At 53.5% G+C, this 18097-nt stretch overlaps 1 protein-coding gene across 1 annotated transcript; it reads right to left on the bottom strand.

Annotated features, from left to right (window-relative positions):
- Nucleotides 1-1832: 1832 nt before the first annotated feature.
- On the bottom strand, nt 1833-16864 carry LOC309815350 (sphingosine-1-phosphate transporter MFSD2B-like). Its single transcript, XM_082642099.1, has 14 exons — nt 15697-16864; nt 11560-11685; nt 10268-10392; nt 9607-9730; nt 9213-9291; nt 8993-9123; nt 7048-7138; nt 6579-6700; nt 6066-6149; nt 5675-5755; nt 5356-5465; nt 4852-4995; nt 4293-4463; nt 1833-3480 (listed from the first exon to the last, which is right to left on the bottom strand). Exons 1-14 carry the CDS (start codon nt 15982-15984, stop codon nt 3456-3458), a joined length of 1701 nt encoding a protein of 566 aa, XP_082498225.1. The 5' UTR covers nt 15985-16864; the 3' UTR covers nt 1833-3455.
- Nucleotides 16865-18097: the final 1233 nt, after the last annotated feature.

The raw sequence follows: 18097 nt of genomic DNA, 5'->3' as shown, positions 1-18097 counted from the left end.
AGAGGAAAGCAACATACAAACTCCCTTCTCCTTTTCTCTGATGCTGGAGTGCGCCTGCCAGGCTGCACTGTCTCCTCAGTGGGCAGGCAGAGGCCAAGTTCAGTGGGTTAAGGAGGGAATGGTAGGGGCTTCCCTGGTGGCGCAGTGGTTAAGAACCCGCCTGCCATTGCAGGGGACACAGGTTCAAGCCCTGGTCCGGGAAGATCCCACATGCCGCGGAGCAACTAAGCCCGTGAGCCACAACTACTGAGCCCGCACACCTACAGCCCGTGCTCCGCAACAAGAGAAGCCACTGCAATGAGAAGCCCGCGCACGGCAACCAGAGAAAGCTTCACAGCAATGAAGACCCAACACAGCCAAAACAAATCACACTCAAAAAAAGGAGGGAATGGCAGGTGAGGGTCAGGAGACAGGAGACAACGTTGTGGAGCGGGGTGGCGGAGGAGAGAGTGAAGGGAACAGGAAAGGCTCTTTTTGTTTGTTCGAGGACGAGGGCACCATGGACATTCACTTGTTCAGTTAGCAGACATTTATCCATGTTGAACGTTCACCTCTGGGCACTGAGGATGTAGCCCTCGTGACATTTCTGTTTTAACAGGCGTATCAAGCAGTAAACAAGAAAGCCGTTGATAACTATATAGTTGTATGTGGAGGTGGGTTCTACTGAGCACAAGCAAAGTGGGTGGAGCGTAGAGAGCTGGGGGTGGAGCAGGCGATTGTGGGGAAGCAGGAAAGGCCTCCCTGAGGAAGTGATACTTCAGGAGAGACCTGATCTTGTGAGACCTTGAGGGAGACTGTTGATGGGATGCAGGGGTGGGGCTGAGAGGGCCTTGAGCAAGTGGATGGCATGCTCTCCTGGATTTAAGTGGGGATGGAAAAGGTCGTGGAGAGGGAAGGGGCAAGGGGAGATGTCTGCCTTTGCTGGCGATAGGCCCTGGGCTGGCCGTGGTGGTAAGGAGAGATCTTCTTCCTGTGAAGCAGGAGGACGGGCTCTGAGGAGGGTGGGTGTCAGGAGAGGGACATGGATATGGGGGGAGCTCAGCAGGCAAATGTGAGCCGAAGGTCGAAGAGTAGGAATAATGGAATTACAGTGGAATCGAAGCATAGCGTCAGAGGCAGGGATGCTGGCGTTTGGTTTCAGAGGAGGAGTGGTCCTGTGATACCGAAGTCCTGGGTCAGCCATACCTCCAAAAACTATTTTAAGCCCTGGCTAGCTCCACAAGCTTTGGAATCAGGCCAACTTGGGTACAAGACCGTTTCTACCACCAACTGATCTTAGGCAAGTTGCTGAATCTCTCTAAGCCTGTTTCCTCATCTGAAAATGAGAATCTTAGTACCTGTTTCATACGGCTGCTATGAAAAAGAAATGCAGTAATACCTTTTGGACAGCCCATGATTACCTCCTGTCTCTGAGATCTAACCCCTAACCCCCAACCCCCAGAGGTGGCCCCCTGCAGCTGTCTTTGTACAGTGAAGCTCTGATCCTTGAGACTGCATTCCCGGGAAATAGAATAGGTAACATAAAATGTGGCACAAGCTTCTGATCCCACCTGCGTTGCCCAGGTTTCCAGAGCACACAGCATAACATAACATGGTAGAAACTACCTGGTCTTCGGTCGTACCAGGTACTGTCTCCACAGGGCCAGTGATTTTCCAGTGTTAAGAAACTGTTTTGTATGTGTGCATGTGAGTGTGCAGTGTGTGAGGTATGTGTGTGGTGTGTGCGCCTGTTCACGGGGGGGGGGGGCAGTGAGCAGAGCTTCCTGTCAGCCCCTTCCTGAACCGGTCAGATGGACAAGGAAGAGAGTCCAAGCCCAGCTCTTTCTCTGGGGCCCTGTGACCTCAAGGATCAGATGCCCATGTCAGTGTCACGGGGCCAGAAATTTCAGGTATCAGACAGACTGGGTCACACTCTGCACTCTCTCTCTGAGGTCAGCTTCCTTCTTGTGCTATAGCATTTGTACAGGAAGCTGAACACTTTAAGCTCTGAGGGGCACATCCTGCCTGAGTGTGTCTGAGCTCTGGCCGTCTTAGACCTCGCACCTAATCTCACACCTAAGAGGCAGCCAGAGGTCTAAAGAGGAAGGGGGCCTAGCCCTGGGCAGTGGGCTCAGGAGGGGACTGAGCTGTGGCCTGGGAGAAATGTTGGGGGCAGGTCTATACCTCCTGGTCTCCCTTGAGGTATCTGGGCTTCTCTAGGAGTTGCTGGGGCATCAGGGTCCCCACACGTTGCTCAACTCTTCCCCAGGCCCCAAACCCACATGAGCCACCTGGCCACTATCGAGTCTCAACTTTTTTTCTCTTCCAAAGGAAGGAAGGAACCCACCTCCCACATGGCATCTCTGGTGTGAGGAAATGCAGACTCTGGGACATGTGGCTGATGGGCCACAGCCAGTTTCAGTGACATCAGGCACCCTCCCCTTCCCTCCTCGGGACAGGGCTTTCCCAGGAGGTGGGATGAGAAGGCTGGCCACAGGCAAATTTTACAGACTCAATAGAAGATAAACCCTTTAATTTGTTTCTGAAAAAATAAATCTCAGTGGATCTTTCTTCCCCAAAGACATGGCCTCTAGAAAACGGTGGTTCCTGTGCTTTTATAAGATAAACTTTCAGGGGACTTCCCTGGCCGCCCAGTGGTTAAGACTCCGCACTTCCACTGCAGGGGGCACGGGTTCCATCCCCGGTCGGGGAACTAAGATCCCGCATGTGGTGAGGCACAGCCAGAAAAACAAAAAGATAAACTTTCAGAAAAATATTTCCACAAAAGTAACTTTTGTTCATAAAAATGCTGGATCTTCGGTGGCTCAATTATCAGTCAGTGTCCGCTTCTAGAAACAGTGTCATCCACTTAGCTGTACAAAGGGAAAGAAACACCTCATGCCCTGCTCAGTGTATCCCCACCACTGGCCCCATTCGCTCCCTCTGGGGTCTTCTGGCCTCGCTGCATCTGTCTCTCTCCTAATTGGACAGCCCAGCATGTCCGTCTGTCCCCACTCTGCCCACTCACGTGCTGTCAGCCTCTCTCAGACATCCAGTGGAACATCAGGGGAAACGAGTTCTGTGTGTCTGTCCTGTCAGGTAGCTTTGCCATCCAAGCAGGTTGGTGGGCCTGGTGCTCCCACAGGAAGTCTGCAGACCAGGCTGGTAGGGGCTTCCTTTTTCCAGGAATAGTTGCTACTGGTATGCTTTCCAGGTCACAGGTTGCCTGGAGCTGGGTAGTCAGGGGCACAGGCCTATCTGAGATGTCCTGCAGTCAACAGGCAAGACATGACAGGTGGGGGTCCTGGAGCCCAGGCCACTCCCTTCAGGAGAGTCACCGAAGACGCCATATCCCAGGGGAAAAGACAGGTCGTGTGTAAACTGGGAAGCAGGGGTGCCGAAGGGCTGAGAAGAAAGGGGGACTTGGAGTCCAGAAGACGCTGCTCCTGCCGCTCCAGCTCACACGAGTCTCAAGTTCAAGCGAGGCTGTAGCTGGTCCTCCTGTCGGAAAGGGAAGAAGCCAAAGGGAAGGAGGACGTGGGTGGGGCCCCGTGGAAGTGTCAGTGGCTGCTCCTTGTCTCTCTAGCAGCTCCTCCCCTTCTCAACCCCGTGAATGAAGCTAAAACCCTGTTCTCCCGAGTCCCACCAAGCAGTTCCCCATCCACCTGTTATTCCCCGAGTGTAGCGCATGAGCTCAGTAAGATGGGCTGGAGTCCCAGGCCGTCCACAGCAAGCAGTGAGGGACCCATGACAAAGCCACTTCCTGCCTATCGTGCGTGGTCCTCTGTATCTACATGGACTCGTGTTTGTAAACGCATGAGCGTCGGCAAAAACGTGGACAAGGCTCGTGAACGTCTGCTGGACCAGACGTGTTGATACTGCAGCGCCTGCTTGGCCTCAGGCTCTGGGCTGAGCTCTTGGGACGCAAACATGAAGAAAACAGACCCAGCTTTCAAGGTCCCCCCAGTCCACTGCGAAAGCCAGACAGTGAGCAGATCACCCTCGGGCAGTGGGATGGGGGGTGGTGGTTCGCAGGGGGAAGAACAAGGTCAGAGAGAGCTGCTCGGTGCAGCCTGCGGCGGGGAGAGCGGGAGACGGCTCCCAGGCTGGAGGGTGGTGCCATCCACCGGGCCCGAGGCACAGCAGGAGCAGCGATTGGGGAAGAAGATAAATTCGGTTTGGGGCCCATTTAGACTGACTGCCATGCTTGTGGGACATCAGGTGGAGGTGACCAAATGAGAGCCGTGCACATCTGCATGCCTCCCGGGCGTTGGCAGCCCTCCTGTGTATACCCGTGTGCGAGAGGTGCCTACCTCCCAAGGGAGCGGGAGCTGTTCCGACGTGGCACCTTTGGAGTGGGGCCGACCAGGAAGATGCACAGACCGATGAGGATCATGCAGGTGGGCATGGCACCGATGAGGACTTCGAGGGTCACCACTACCTGTTCCGCCTGCTTGCAGGCTCCTGGCTCATACCCCGCAAAGCTGGGGAAACACCATCCCATGCATCCAGCTCAGAGCCTGGCTTCCTGACGGAGGGGTCCCAAATGCCCAACCACCACGCTATCCTGAAACTTGGATAGTTTCCTGGCCACATCAGCCCAACTATGGGGGACGGAGTGTGAGGGAACAAACAGACCAGGGAGGAGTTCAGAGAAAGCTGAGAATGTGGGAAGCAGAGGCTTCAGAAGGGGTACAGCCACCAAGAAGGGCCCCTCCCAGTCATGTGCACAGAGAAAGCTAGGGTGGAGGTTCCCACACACCCTCCGGACCCACGGGTGACCCCTGGCTGGCTAAGGTGGGGGACTCTGCCCTCTGCTTCCCACGCCGCTAGTCTTTTGTGCCTCTGGTACAGCCCAGCTCTGTGACTCACTCCAGGCTGAGAGTGGAGATGCCCAGGGCGCCTGCACCTGAAAGCTTGGTGAAGAAGACATAGGATGAATAGAAGATGGTCTCCAGCCCTGGGCCGTGCTGGTGCTGCAGCTGGAATTCATCCACCACATCTGGAAGCATGGACCTGGGGGAGGGGGCTGCAGAATTATCCCTTTTATCCTCCCCACAGCCACCAGCCCAGGAGCTCTCTGGGGACAGAGAGTGAGTCAGATTCACCCCTGGGTCCCCGCTGCCCAGGACCGGCCCACAGAGTCAGGCAATATTTCCCCAACACACAGCTGTCCACCATTCCTGCCGCCTGGCGCTCTTTCGGGAGGGCTCCACAGATGGCGCTGGCAGCCTCCATCTCCCGCAAGGCGGGGAGGGCCCCTCCCCAGCGCAGCCTGTGCACAAGGCCTGGGACAGCAGGTTGATGTGAAGGAGGAGGGATACCCAGTAGGAAGGACGTGAGGCTCCCACTCCCATTTCCCTTCACCCAGCCTACCAGGGTAGCAGCAAGGACACGGCAATGCTCACGCCAGATACAAAGGTCACGACGTATGCCACGGGTGCTGTGGGCACAGCAGCCAGCAGGATTGCAAATGGCACCATCCCCTAGGGAGACAGACACACTAGCTGCTCCCTCCACCTGCATCACCCCCCCTCAACGGCTCTTTGATGCACCCACTCACCGCTCTACTGATGACCCCCTGCGCCTGGTCCCCTGCTAGGCACTGAGCACTGCCGGTCCCCAGGAGGCTCAGGCTCCCAGGTCACTGCCCCCCCCCCATATCCCTCCAGGCCTTGCTTCCTGCCTCACTCACAAAGATCCCGAAGGCCGACATCCTCTTCCCAAATCGCTGCAGAACCCACTCCCACATCGGGGTGCTCAGCACTGCCGAGACCTGTGAGCGGACAGAATCATCACAGCCCAGGACACGCCCCCTGCGCCTGTGCCTGTGCCAGGCCCTCAAAGCCCTGACATTTAGGAGGGACGCTCGACGTTGACCTTGCACCCTGGCTGGAAACAGTGGCTGTGAACTTTATGACCCTGGCCCCAATTCCACCCTCGGCTGAAATGCAGGTGACCAAGACCACAGCAGAGTCCAGAACACTGACCACCGGAAGTCCGGCCACGTGTGTCACGGCAAGGGTCACACATCCCCAACTCAGGCCCCCGAGCGCCCTTGCCTCTACCGCCCCAGGTCCCCTCACCAGGATGGTTATCACCAGGCTCTGCACATGGTCATGTAGCCGGGAGGCGTGTGCACAGAACAGGACCAGGTAGCCCTGCTCCACCTGAGGAGGTCGCCAGGAAGTGGGCGTGTATGGGAAATGGCAGAAACGTGGAAGTCAAGGGCAAGGCTAGGGTCTCAAGTCTGGCCTCCCCTTTGGGACCTCAAGCGTCCGGTTCCTACCGCCATCACGCAGTCCCCTCCCCAACGAAGGACGCTTATCCCTGACACAGGTATAAATGCCATTCCTAGTCCCCCTCCCCGGCACAGCTGAGAACCACCCGAGACAGCGTCAGCTTCCTGGTGTCTGGGCCCTGACCCTCCCCAGCCCCACAAGCTCTAGGCAGGTTTCTCTTCTCCCAGCACCAGCCTCGCCAGGCGCTTGCCAGCCACTGGTTTCTCTCTGGTGCCGTGGGGACGAGAGACACCTGAACCTACGCAGGGCCAGTATGGCCAGAGCCAAGCCAGTGGGGATCAGCCTGGCCAGAGGTACCTGAACGGCTGCCGAGATGAACAGGAAGGAGATGACCAGCTTCAGGTAGGGCGGGTGCCGGACTGTGAGCCGCAGCCCAGCCAGGAAGCTCAGGCCCTGGCCGGAGGCTCGGGCAGAGGCATCTGCAACACAGGAAGGGGACATCTTGGCTTGGTGGAGTTCAAAACCCAAACCCACGGGCTTCCCTGGTGGCGCAGTGGTTGAGAGTCCGCCTGCCGATGCAGGGGACACGGGTTCGTGCCCCGATCCGGGAGGATCCCACATGCCGCGGAGCGGCTGGGCCCGTGAGCCATGGCTGCTGAGCCTGCGCGTCCGGAGCCTGTGCTCCGCAACGGGAGAGGCCACAGCAGTGAGAGGCCCGCGTACCGGAAAAAAAAACAAAAACAAAAACAAAAAACCCAAACCCACGCCCAAGAGGAGCCCGGCCGCAGCTTCCTCTTCCCACACCCTGCCTGCACCCCGCACCTACCCGGTCGCTCCTTCACCCCCAGGCAGAGCAAACTACTGCACACGGGGTACGTCACAGCAACCACAGTGGCTGCAATGGAGTAGAGACGAGTCTGTGGGACAGGACAGGACCTCAGTGGGGGTGATGTCTCCAACCCACGGAGGTGGGGATACCCAGGGGCCGGGCAGGAGTACCTCCCAGTGGGAGCAGAGGGACCCTCAGCCCAAGCCCAAGGATGCGGGGTGCCCCTCCTCCCAACCAGCCCAGCAGGAGAGGGAGATCTAAGGGCCCAGAGTGGTCCTTCTGCTGACCCTCTGCCTCCTGCAGGCATCCATGCCACCGTGGGTCTAAGCCCCCTTCGCCTCTCTCTCTCTCTTTTTTTTAAGCAAACGTTCATTGGGGCTGATTTCTGCGTGCTAGACCCTGTGGTTACGGTGATGAATAAGTGATCCTGTGCATCCACAGTAAGGGGCTTGGAGTGGGTGGGGAGACAGATCCAGGAGCAGACAGTGTGATGCATGATGACGCAGATAAATGTCAAAACCAGAACGGTGCTACCTAGCATGCAGAGGAAGACACATATGTAATAAAATACATTCAAGGCATGCATGGGAGTAACAGCCACCCAATTCAGCACAGGGGTTGCCTTTGGTGGGGGAGGAAAGAGGGAGATGGGCAGGGCTTCACCAGTGTGGAACCAGCACAGTTGCACAGGGTCCCACATTCAGAAGGCACTGCACTTGGGAGTTAATGCTCTGCTGTCTTGAAATTCGTGATGATTTTATCTATGAATTTGTGTTTCGTAAGTGAAGTCGATGGAACAACAGAGCTGGAACTACCAAGAGGCACCTGAATGCTTCTCGCCTTGGCTCACACGAGGCTCCGCCTCCCGGGAGGGGTTCTCAGCCTCCTGCTCCCTACTTCTTGGCATCCCAGGCCCTGCCCAGCTCCTGCTCTCCAACCCAAGGCCACTGCCACCCTCTGTTCCACCCTCACCCAGACAGTGACCCAGTAGCTTTGGGGAGGGCACTTGTAGAGGCCTCAGTGGGGCCTAGGCATGGAAGAGGGGAGGGTGAATCTGCAGGTCGCAATCCCTCTGATCCCAGGCTCATAGCACCATGATGGGGTTTGAGGGCAGCTGGGCAGAGTCTCTCCCCGACCCTGACTCAGGCAATCCCTAGACTGGGGCCGTGGGCCACGGGAAGGGGAGACTGACTTCCCCGCTCTCTCTGGGGCTCTACAGCTCCACTTTGCACTGTGCTCAGGCACATTCTGTAGCTGGGCTACAGGTGGGTCTGGGGATGGGGGGTACACAAGGACTTCATTGTAATGTTTTCTTACGGGTGGTGAACCATGGGTGTTGGTGGTATTATTCTCATACCATTAATTCCCAAATGTCGGTGGAGGTGAGTGATGTCATTTGCTTAAGGAGAAAGGGCTGGGGGGTGGATAGAAGATGAACTTGATGGATAAATAGAGGCATGTCCCCTAATTGCTGAAAAGGGACCTGCTTTGAGGAGACACGAAGAGGTACTAGCCCTTTCACACCGGGGGTGGGGTTGGCGTTGGCAGTCACCCGTTCAGGGATGGGTAGGACTGGTCATAGGTCAGGTTTTGCCCAGGGCTCTGCCAGGAAACCAAACCGTTCTGCTGTCTCTCTCCCCTGTCCCTGCCTGTGGCCCTTCCCCACCGCATCCCTTCTCTGGGGTCCGCCTCCTCCCCTCCAGATGGCCTGCTGATCTGTTGTCTGACTCCATGTTTAGAAGGCACCCAGCAGAAGCAGAGTTAGCAGGGAGGACGGAGGGCCTGGGCTCAGCTACAGGAGCAGGGAAGGAACGAGAGGGCATAGTGTGCAGAGCTGAGCCCCCAAACCACCATGAAGAGACCTGGGGGAGAAACGGCCCTGGAAGAAACAAGTGACCCCGAAGCGGGGGTCCCAGTGGGTCTGGGTAGCCTGGGCACTCACCGCGTTGGGGGAGATGGACATTTGTCCTGGGAGCGCAGTCTGCTTGCACCTGTGGGACCCGTGGGCACCAGACACGATGAGTCCATGGACAGTGGCTCCCATCAGCGTCCCTACCATCTCCAAGGTCATCCCTGGGACACAGCGTGGAGCAAGGTGACAGCTCGTGGGGCCAGGGGCAGAGCCATCCCACCCCACGCACCCCACGCCTGCCTGCACTCACGGTACACGGTGGCCGAGTCCCGCTCCCTGGGGCTGGGGGTCAAGAGCATGGTCAGTGCCGTGTAGGGCACCTGGAAGAACTGAGGCACCGGGCAGAGTTTAGGATGGCGCCTGCCACCAGACTGCCAACCCAGGCCAGCAGCTTCCTGAGGCCAGGCCTGCGCCAGGCTGGCACGTCCCTACTGATCCCCTCAACCAGGAGTTAGGGGCTGAGGGACAGGAGGGGCACCCAGCCTGGAGCCCACGAGAAAAGCTAATGGTCTTTGGCCAACTGGTAAGCGGGTGGGCAGCAGGGACCTGGACCCCTATCCCCAGCACACACACACTTCAGAGGGGCCTCCAGCCAGCACTGGGGTTCCAGGAGTCCAGGCCGAGGAAGGGGGCCACCTGCTTACCGTGGCCAGGGCCTGGAACAGGCAGTAGAGGGCTGTGTACCAGAGGCCGCGCAGGCTGGTGAAGGGGGGCAGGAACCACAGGAAGAAGGAGGCCAAGGCAATGAACGGCGTGCAGCCCAGCACCCTGTGGAAGCACAGCCCAGGTGGAGCGCCCCGTGGCGTCAGGACAGAGGATGCAAAGGGTGGGCCTGGAGCAACCTCACCCCTCTGGGTTCAAGCTCTCGGCCCCTGGAGAAGCCCTGGGCTGGGGCTCTCAGGGTAGGTGGGAGCCATGGAGGGCGCGAGGTGGCCGAGGGTGAGGAGGTAGCCAGGAGTAGGGGCTGGGGCACTTAGTGGCTGGGTGGTGCCATTCCCTGTTCCCGGGGCCACAGGCAAGTCACATCTTCTCTGTGAGACCTTCCAAGACACCCAGCTCAGCCTGGCTGCACTCCTAGACCCCCAGGGCCAGGCCTGCGACTCTTGGAGGGTTTGTCCAGCTCCGTGCCACCAGGTGAGGGAGAGGTCTATGAACACCTGCATGACTCAGTCAGACCCAATCCACTCCTGTCACCTACTGTTCAGACTTGTCCTCTAACCATCCACTAAGCAGCAGATGTGACAAACACAGTGACCTCAAGCCAGGGGTGGGTGCCAGGATCCTGAGGACCATGGGGCTGCTCACCAGGGCATGAGTCGTCCAGACCCTGTCCTCCTGCTTCTGTTGATGAAGAACCCAGCCAAAGGGTCGGCAGCTGCCCCAGACACCTTCCCTCCAAACAGGACAAGTGACACCTGGGCAGCAGGGATCTGAAAGGGACAAGGGAGGGGATAGCCAAGGCCCGGCAGAGTCAGAGAGGGTGTCTAGGCCTGCCCGCCCATCAGGAGGAAGATCTGGGAAACTGACAGGGGCCAGAGCCACAGTGCAAAGGTTTTTTGGTCTCTTCCCCAAGACGGGAATCCAGAGAGCTCCGAGGGCATATGTGTACCAGTAGAGAAGGGGGAGGGAGTGATAGCTGTTCCCTAGCACATTCCTGTTATACTTATGCCTGGTCACTTTCAGAGAAGACTTGAGAGATCCTCCCCTGAAGGGCTCAGTGCAAGAAGCGTGCACTGAAGCTGACAGTCAAAGGCAGACCTTGTGTTTCACAGTGAAAACATTTTACTGATTTTTCTGATTACATAAATGATACACTCATTATAAACACATTCAAACAGTACAGAAAAATACTGAGCAAAGCTCATCTGAAATCCCACCATGCTGAGACAACTGCCAGGAGTGTTTTGATCATCCTGTCCTGCGTTTCCTTATGTGCATCTGCAATTTATAATTTTACACAAATGGGATCGTATCAGCGTCATTTTAAAAAATCACAGAAAGATAAATAAATCATGGATACCTTATTAATAAGTCCTTTTTTGTTTACCCTCTATCCTCCACCATTCCCTCCTATAGCCAACATTAACACTCTGGCGGATATCCTTCCGGAATTTACTTTCCCCATGCTCATCCTTTAATCATGTACAGACATATATACATCCATATACCCATGCACCCACATATATGGGGCATGTTTTTGTTTTGCTAAAATAGGATCATTTTATATACCCTTCTCTAAAACTAACTTTTCTCACTTGACAGTGCATCATGGAAATCCTTCTGAGTCAACTGGTATAGATCTAACTCATTCTTTTGAGTGACTACACAGTAGCCCATTATGTGGATAAAGCCCAACTTATTTTCCAACTACTTCTATATTTTGGGGCATTCATGTTGCTTCCCACTTTTCCACTACAAACAGCCTGCAGTAAACATCCTTGAGGAGGTTGCCCTCAATAGCATTTGTTTTTTTCTCAGGCTCGGGTCAGAAGTACCATCTACCAAGCATGATGGGGGTGGAAGTAAAGGTGGGGTGAAAGGACCAGACACCAAGGCAGACGGAAGCAGGGGGCCCCGAGGCTGCTGCCCACACTCACCTGTGCCACATCGAGCAGGAAAAGTTGCAGGTAAAAGGCTATGGCGCTGGAGGCCACCTGGTTGGGGACCCCTCCAATGCCGTAGCACACCTTCGTACAGAATGAGAGGCGACCAGCTCCGCTGTCCTGGGGGAGACACAGGAGCTAAGCCCCCACAGACACCCAACAGCTCCCTCCAGCCCCCTGACTTCCAAAAGCATCCTGAGGTCCCTATGTCTTGAAGGCTTTTCCAGCAACCTCTCAGTCCTAATTTGTCCCAAATCATCTTAAAAGGAAGTGAGACAGAAAAAGGAAAAAAAAAAAAAATCCTAAACCATGACCTCTAAGCATTTCCAGGGGGAAGTTCTTCCTTATATTTCCCCACAGTGCTTCCTGCTGCAGTCTGTTTTATTCTCCAAGTCAGCAAGCCAGAGTGAACTGGGGGTCGGGAGGCCCCTAACTTTGCCACCAGCTTCCTGTGTGGACTTTGAATAAATCACTTTATCTCTCTAAGCCTCATCTGTCAAATGGATATTCCTGCCAACTTCAAGGGATTTTTTTTTTACATCTTTATTGGAGTATAATTGCTTTACAATGGTGTGTTAGTTTCTGCTTTATAACAAAGTGAATCAGCTATACATATACATATATCCCCATATCTCTTCCCTCTTGCGTCTCCCTCCCTCCCACCCTCCCTATCCCACCCCTCTAGGTGGTCACAAAGCACCGAGCTGATCTCCCTGTGCTATGTGGCTGCTTCCCACTAGCTATCTACTTTACGTTTGGTAGTGTATATATCCATGCCACTCTCTCACTTTGTCACAGCTTACCCTTCCCGCCCCCCCCCCCATATCCTCAAGTCCATTCTCTAGTAGGTCTGCGTCTTTATTCCTTTCTTACCCCTAGGTTCTTCATGACATTTTTTTTTTTTTGCGTTACGCGGGCCTCTCACTGCTGTGGCCTCTCCCGTTGCGGAGCACAGGCTCCGGACGCGCAGGCTCAGCGGCCATGGCTCACGGGCCCAGCCGCTCCACGGCATGTGGGATCTTCCCAGACCGGGGCACGAACCTGTGTCCCCTGCATCGGCAGGCGGACTCTCAACCACTGCGCCACCAGGGAAGCCCTTCATGACATTTTTTTCCCTTAGATTCCATATATATGTGTTAGCATATGGTATTTGTCTTTCTCTTTCTGACTTACTTCACTCTGTATGACAGACTCTAGGTCCATCCACCTCACTACAAGTAACTCAATTTCGTTTCTTTTTATGGCTGAGTAATATTCCATTGTATATATGTGCCGGATGTTTTGATGAGCAAATGAGGCAATGGCTCCGGGAGCTGATTGTTAAATATTCGGGACTTTTGCAAGCCAGTGATTACTGGCAGCCTGAAATTGGCCATGGTGAGAGTATTTACACCACAGAAATCAGTAAACAGCAAAAATCAGAGTTTCTTTTCTGGAGAGACTGTTTACCAACCCACCACTAAAATGAAGTAACGCTTATGACCCCAAATAATATGTGTGTGTATCCCTATATATATATCCCTAAGCTACCCAGTGAACTCCAGACTCAAACTAAACTGTCTACTCACAGCCCCACATGGTTGCCAAACAGGCATTTCAGCTTAGCATGGTCAAAACACAGCTCCTGGGCCTCCCTGGTGGTGCAGTGGTTGAGAGTCCGCCTGCCGATGCAGGGGATACGGGTTCGTGCCCCGGTCCAGGAGGATCCCATATGCCGCGGAGCGGCTGGGCCCGTGAGCCGTGGCCGCTGAGCCTGCGCGTCCGGAGCCTGTGCTCTGCAACGGGAGAGGCCACAGCAGTGAGAGGCCCGCGTACCGCCAAAAAAAAAAAAAAAAAAACCACAGCTCCTGATTTCCATCCCATTGTCTTAACCTCTTAACCCTGTCGTCCCGTCCCCATGGCATTAAATAGCCCCAGTGTCCACTCAGCAGCTCAGACCACAAACCTAGAAGTCATCCCTGATTCCTCTTTCCCAATTCCCCTAATCTATCAGTGACAGCCTCCTAAGTGGCTTCTCTGCTTCTACTCTCGTTCCCTACTATCCACTCTCCATCCAGCAGCCCAACTGATCTTTTCATAACATAAATCAGATTGTGTCTCATCTCTGCTTAAAACCCTCTAACAGCTTGCCATTACAGTCTGAATAAAACTCCAAGTCCTTCCCATATTGCCTACAGGAGGCCACCCAATCAGCCCCCACTCCCTTTCCCACCTCACTTCAGATAGCTCTCCTCTACCATGGTAGCCTCCTCCTTCTTGTTACTCAAAATGACCTTTTCTGTTGCTGCCTCAGGGCCTTTGCACTTCCTGTCCCTTCTGTCTGGAAGGCTCTTCCTCCAGGTCTTTGCAAGAGCTGACTCCTTGCCATTCAGGCTGAAGCCTAAATGTCGTCTCTTTAGAGAGGCCTTCCCTGACCACCCAAATCTCTCTCTCAGTTGTACTAACTACAGGATATATTCTTATTCATTTTCTGCCTCTCCCCACCAGCATATACACTCTCTGAGAGCATGAGCTATATAACTTTGATTCACCACCATGTCCCCAGTACCTAGAACAATGCTGGGCATATAGACAATATATATATTTGTTAAAAGAATAAATGCCATGAAGACACTGTGGCAAGTGCTATTTCTTCCAAAGACGCTGGGAATCCTTCTCTTTCATCTTTTGCCCGGGGATGGGAGGGGAAGTGGCGAGGCCCGTGGTTTCACCCATTTTTGTATCTTGCCAGACACCCCAAAGGAAAGGAAGGTCTTCCCAGATAAGGGTTTATCCAGTCCTCTGCACTCTGCCTACCCACACATGAGGCAGGATGTGGGCTTCTTTTCTGATATTTTTGTGAACACTATTTCAACTTCCAGAAAGCTTAACAACAGGCAGAATCCAACATGATAACTCTCCCCCCACCCTGCCCCCTCCATAATGGGACCCTGGTTTCCCACTAAACATACCTATCAAGTTTCTGATACATAGAAGGCACTTGAAACAGACATTCCAGCTGAAACTAGGTATATGATACAATCTTGGAATCTTGAGGAAGACAGTTTTACCTACTTAAATCATAAGCCCTTCACAGTCAACTGAGATCAAGTTTGAGATTTAGACAAATTCGACACATTTGAATGCAAACTCTGTCTGCCATTTCTAGCTGTGTGACCAGGACAAGGTACTCAGTGTGCCGAGCTTCATTTCCTCACATTTGAAATGGGGATAATACACCTCATAGAGTTGGTATGAGAATGAAATGCTAGCATTTCATGGACCATGTTTCCCCTCTAGCCATTCATCTCACCCTGAATTTCTAAATTTCCCTGGGAAGTGAGAGTCCCCAGAGGGCCTCTTAATCTTGCTTGCTTTCTTGGAGGCCACAATCTTTTGCTCCGAGGTGCCGGGAGAGGAAGCACTGAGTCAGCATAGGGAATTGAAGCCACAGACAGAATGAACGCGTTGAGCACAGGGCGGGCAGTGGATTTTTGCACTCGGCGGGAAAGTTGAGACGTCCTAACTCCTCTCCAACACAGCCACCCTGAATGACATGCACCCCAGCCCCATCCAGGGGATGGGGGGAGGGGGGATGCGAGGGGCTGAGGGCGCCCCTAGGTTCCCGCCTGCCCGCCACCCTCACTTGGGAGCCCGGTTGCCAGGAAGGACATCTCTAGAGGCAGTCTCCTCAAGGAGAGCCCGGCGCCTGGAGGAAGCCGGGTTTGAGAGGGTCGCTGTGGCTGCCCGCAGCACCTGCCCGGAGACTGGGGAAGGGAGGCAGCCTCCTCACGCACCACTCAGCGTCCTGCCTGCCCAGGGTGCAGGGGGCCTGGGGAAGACCTGGAGTGCGGTGGACAAGAGCCCTAGACTGGCCCTGGCCTCACTAGGTGGAGGAATCAGCAGCTTACTTCGCTTGCCTAGGACTCGGTTTCCCATCCTGTTCCCTTTGGGGCTCCCGAACACCCTCAAGCCTCTCGGCTCTCAACTGTCAAACCCTACCAGGGGCAGTTCAACAACCTGGAGGCTTGCCGGGGCTGGCTGAAGGCCTACGCCCAGACGCCCGGAAGGTCCCGGGGCCCGTCCGGCCCAGCGCCCGCTCTGCGCCCGGCTCAGCCTCCAAGCCCCTCGCGCCCCTCGCTTTGCGCTCACCGAACCGGGCTCCAAGGTGTGCGCTTCCGGCGGGGGTGGCGGCGTGTCGACTGGCGGGGCCGGGATCCCTTCGGGGGACACTGCCATGGCGCACGGCTGCACGCTCTCGGTGTTATCGCCCGGCCGGCCGCCCCCGCGGGGAGGGCGGCTCCCGGGCCGAGAGGGCGCGGCGCGAAGAGGGGCGGGGCGGCGGGCGCGCCCCGGGCCGGGGGCAACGCGCGGGAAAACGGGGAAGCCGCGAAGTGCGCGGGTTCGGTTTCCCAAAGTGAAAAACGCCAGAGCCCACATTTGCCGGGGGAAAGGCTGGCCAAGTCACTCGGGACCGTTTTCCTTGGGGTAGGTCTCCGAGGGAGGGAGTGAGAGCCAGCGGCCGTTCGCGCTAAACTCGCCTGCTAAATCCTCGTGAAAGCCGACAAACAAATTCATTAGAAAAACGAAGCAATAGAATTGACCTGCTCAGACTAAGATTGTGGCTGAGGAGGCTTACAACACTCTTTAAAAAATTGATACAGGATGCCCGAAATACACATTCTCCAACCTCATACAGACAATGGGTATGGCCATGTAACTAAGTCCCGGCCAGTGAATAAAAGCTGAGTGGTGTAGGCAATTTCCCAGAAAGGTCCTTAAAAGAAAGGGAAGGGGTCACATCACATACAAAATTAACTGAAAACCCATCACAGACCTACGTGTAAAGGCTAAGACTATAGAACTCTTAGCAGAAAGCAGGAGCATATCTTCATAATCTTGGGTTAGACAAATGTTTCTTAGACAGGACGCCACAAGCATAAGTTGGACTACATCTAAATGAAAACCTTTGTGTTGTAACCTATGCAACCAGTGAAAAGACAACCCACAGAATGCGAGGAATGTTTGCAAATCGTAAGGATTTGTTCCGGAATATATAAAGAACTCAAAACTAAACAGTAAGAAGATAGCCCAATTAAAAATTCGGTGAAGGATCCGAATAGATATTTCTCCAAGATAGACAAATGGGCAATAAGCACAGGAAAAGATACTCATGTCATTAGGGAAATGCAAAACTACAAGATACCACTCCACTAGGAGGGCTATAATTATATAAAAAGACAGTAACAAGCGCTGGGGAGAATGTGGAAAATCATACATTGCTAGTGGGCATGTAAACTGTGCCGGTGCTTTGGAGAAGTTTGGCAGTTCTTCAAAAGTTAAGTATGAAATTATACGACCCAGCATTTATTCCACTCCTGAGGAGGCAACAGAGATGAAAACATGATCACGCAACAACCTGAACACAAATGTTCATAGCAGCACTATTTTTAATAGCTAAAAAGTGGAAACAACCCAAATGTCCATCAGCTAATGGCTATTTAGGTTAGGAATATTCATACAATGGACTATTATTCAGCAATAAAAACGACATGGATGAACCTTAAAAACATTATGTTGTGAAAAAAGCCAGTCACAAAAGACCACATATTGTTGATTCCATTTACATGAAAATGTCCAAATAAATAAACCTATAGGAAGAATGTAGACTTGTGGCTGTCTAGAACTGAGGGTGGAGAAAGACTATTAATGGGGTTTCTTTTAGAGATAAAAATGTTCTAAAATCAGATTGTGATGGCTGCACAATCCTGTGAATATACTAAAAAAACACTGAGTTGTACACTTTAAATGGGTGAATTGTAAGGTATGTGAATTACATCTCAATAGCTTTTTTAAAAAAGGGAATGGATATGCTTCTACTGGATGAAATGATGAAATGCAAATGTGATGGCTGGTGCCAACAGGCTATCTGAAGACCTTAAGTTAACTGGTGCTGAGATCCGCAGATTAACAATACTGGAGTCATGACTTTTGATCTAGCAGCTCTGAACTGCTTCCCTCCGGACTTCTGCATGGGAAATAAAATAAAATGTATTCTGTAAGCCATTATTTTGGATTTCCTATTACAGCTAAATCTAACCCGAAAGTATACACTACCCGGTATAAAGCAAGTCATCCCATTTTCTATGCCTCAATTCCTTAATCTAGAAAACGGGTACCTTCAGTTTCCTTGATTGCAGCCCTAGCAAACAGTGCAAAGATAACTAGGTAATGCATGTGTTAAATATTTAATTTCTTGGAAACTAAACAAACTCAAGGTGAGTTTCTTTGGATAATTTATGTTTGAGCACAACACTTTATATGCAATTTCTGCAGGTTTGGAAACACTTCACTTACAATACTTATACTGTGTTGCATGTACTACCACAATTTTACTTTTGAAGGGAAGTGGGCAACAGAAAAAAAACAAAAAACACCTCCCTCTCTTTTTTGCACAGAAATGTAACTAAAAGGCAGTTTTTCCCCTAACAGTTACTGTTCTGCTTAAAGTGATAGTATATTCCTAATGCAATTTTTAAAGACAAATAGACTT

This window comes from Mesoplodon mirus, assembly GCF_964341445.2.
Source record: "Mesoplodon mirus genome assembly, chromosome: 14".
NCBI lineage: Eukaryota > Metazoa > Chordata > Mammalia > Artiodactyla > Ziphiidae > Mesoplodon > Mesoplodon mirus.
The sequence above is the reverse complement of the archived record's forward strand: the minus strand, read 5'-3'. Positions and strand labels throughout refer to the sequence as shown.